Consider the following 834-nt stretch of genomic DNA (forward strand, 5'->3'; position numbering starts at 1 on the left):
AGTTAAGCCTTGCATCCTTTAAGCTGGGGCAATCCATCCAAGCGTCCTTCAAGCCAAATATTTTCAGGTGTCCTTGCCAGTGAAACTGATGTCCTGAACCTGTCCAGAATGGGTGAAGCACAAAACTTAACAAAATACTATTCCTTTCCAAACAAAACTAAACAGAAAAAAAAAAAATTCCTTTCCAAATAAAATTAAACAAAAATTTTATTCCCTTTAGCCTATAAATATTTTTTTTTTTTGGTGGGGATACTATACTCCCTATTTTTTTTTTTTTTTTTTTTTTGGTGACGATATCATAATCACCTATTTTTTCTTTTTTTTTGTGGCGATATTATAATCAATTTTTTTTTTTTTGGTGGCGATATTATAATCCCCAGTTTTTTTTCATATTTTTTGTTGGGATATAATTCCTCTTTAGTTTTTTTCCAGCCCATCCTTCTCATCTCTTGAAGGGCGAATCTTTTCAACTGGCCATCCCATATTAAATCCCCAGTCTGCTCACCAGAAATTTCTTTATGATATAATTCCTTCAACTCGGGGTGTATTTGAGAGAGACCGTCTACAAGTTGGGTAATAGCGTAATTCTTATGGTTTAATTCCATCTCTAGGTTCATGTTTCTTTCCATCATATCTTGATACTTCTCCTTATGAATTGCAAATTCGTCTTCTACTGAAGTTAGATTCCTAATTTCTTCTTCCAGTTTTTTATTCTTCTCGTCAGCCTTCACCAACATATTTTTTGTGGCTCTCTCCTCTGAGAGGTCTCTCTTCAGTCGTCTGTTCTCTGCTTTAACACCAGCAATTTCTTTCCAGAGTTTTTCCAGTTCCTCC

General features: G+C 34.7%; 1 protein-coding gene across 1 annotated transcript in view; it reads right to left on the reverse strand.

Annotated features, from left to right (window-relative positions):
- Positions 1-302: 302 nt before the first annotated feature.
- LOC137652676 (flagellar attachment zone protein 1-like) overlaps positions 303-834 on the reverse strand; it is a 1,545-nt gene continuing 1,013 nt past the window's right edge. The window contains exon 1 of the mRNA XM_068386080.1: positions 303-834. This exon is cut by the window's right edge and continues 1,013 nt beyond it. Coding sequence (XP_068242181.1) covers positions 303-834 — 532 coding nt within the window.

This window comes from Palaemon carinicauda, chromosome 14 (assembly GCF_036898095.1).
Source record: "Palaemon carinicauda isolate YSFRI2023 chromosome 14, ASM3689809v2, whole genome shotgun sequence".
NCBI classification, from domain to species: domain Eukaryota; kingdom Metazoa; phylum Arthropoda; class Malacostraca; order Decapoda; family Palaemonidae; genus Palaemon; species Palaemon carinicauda.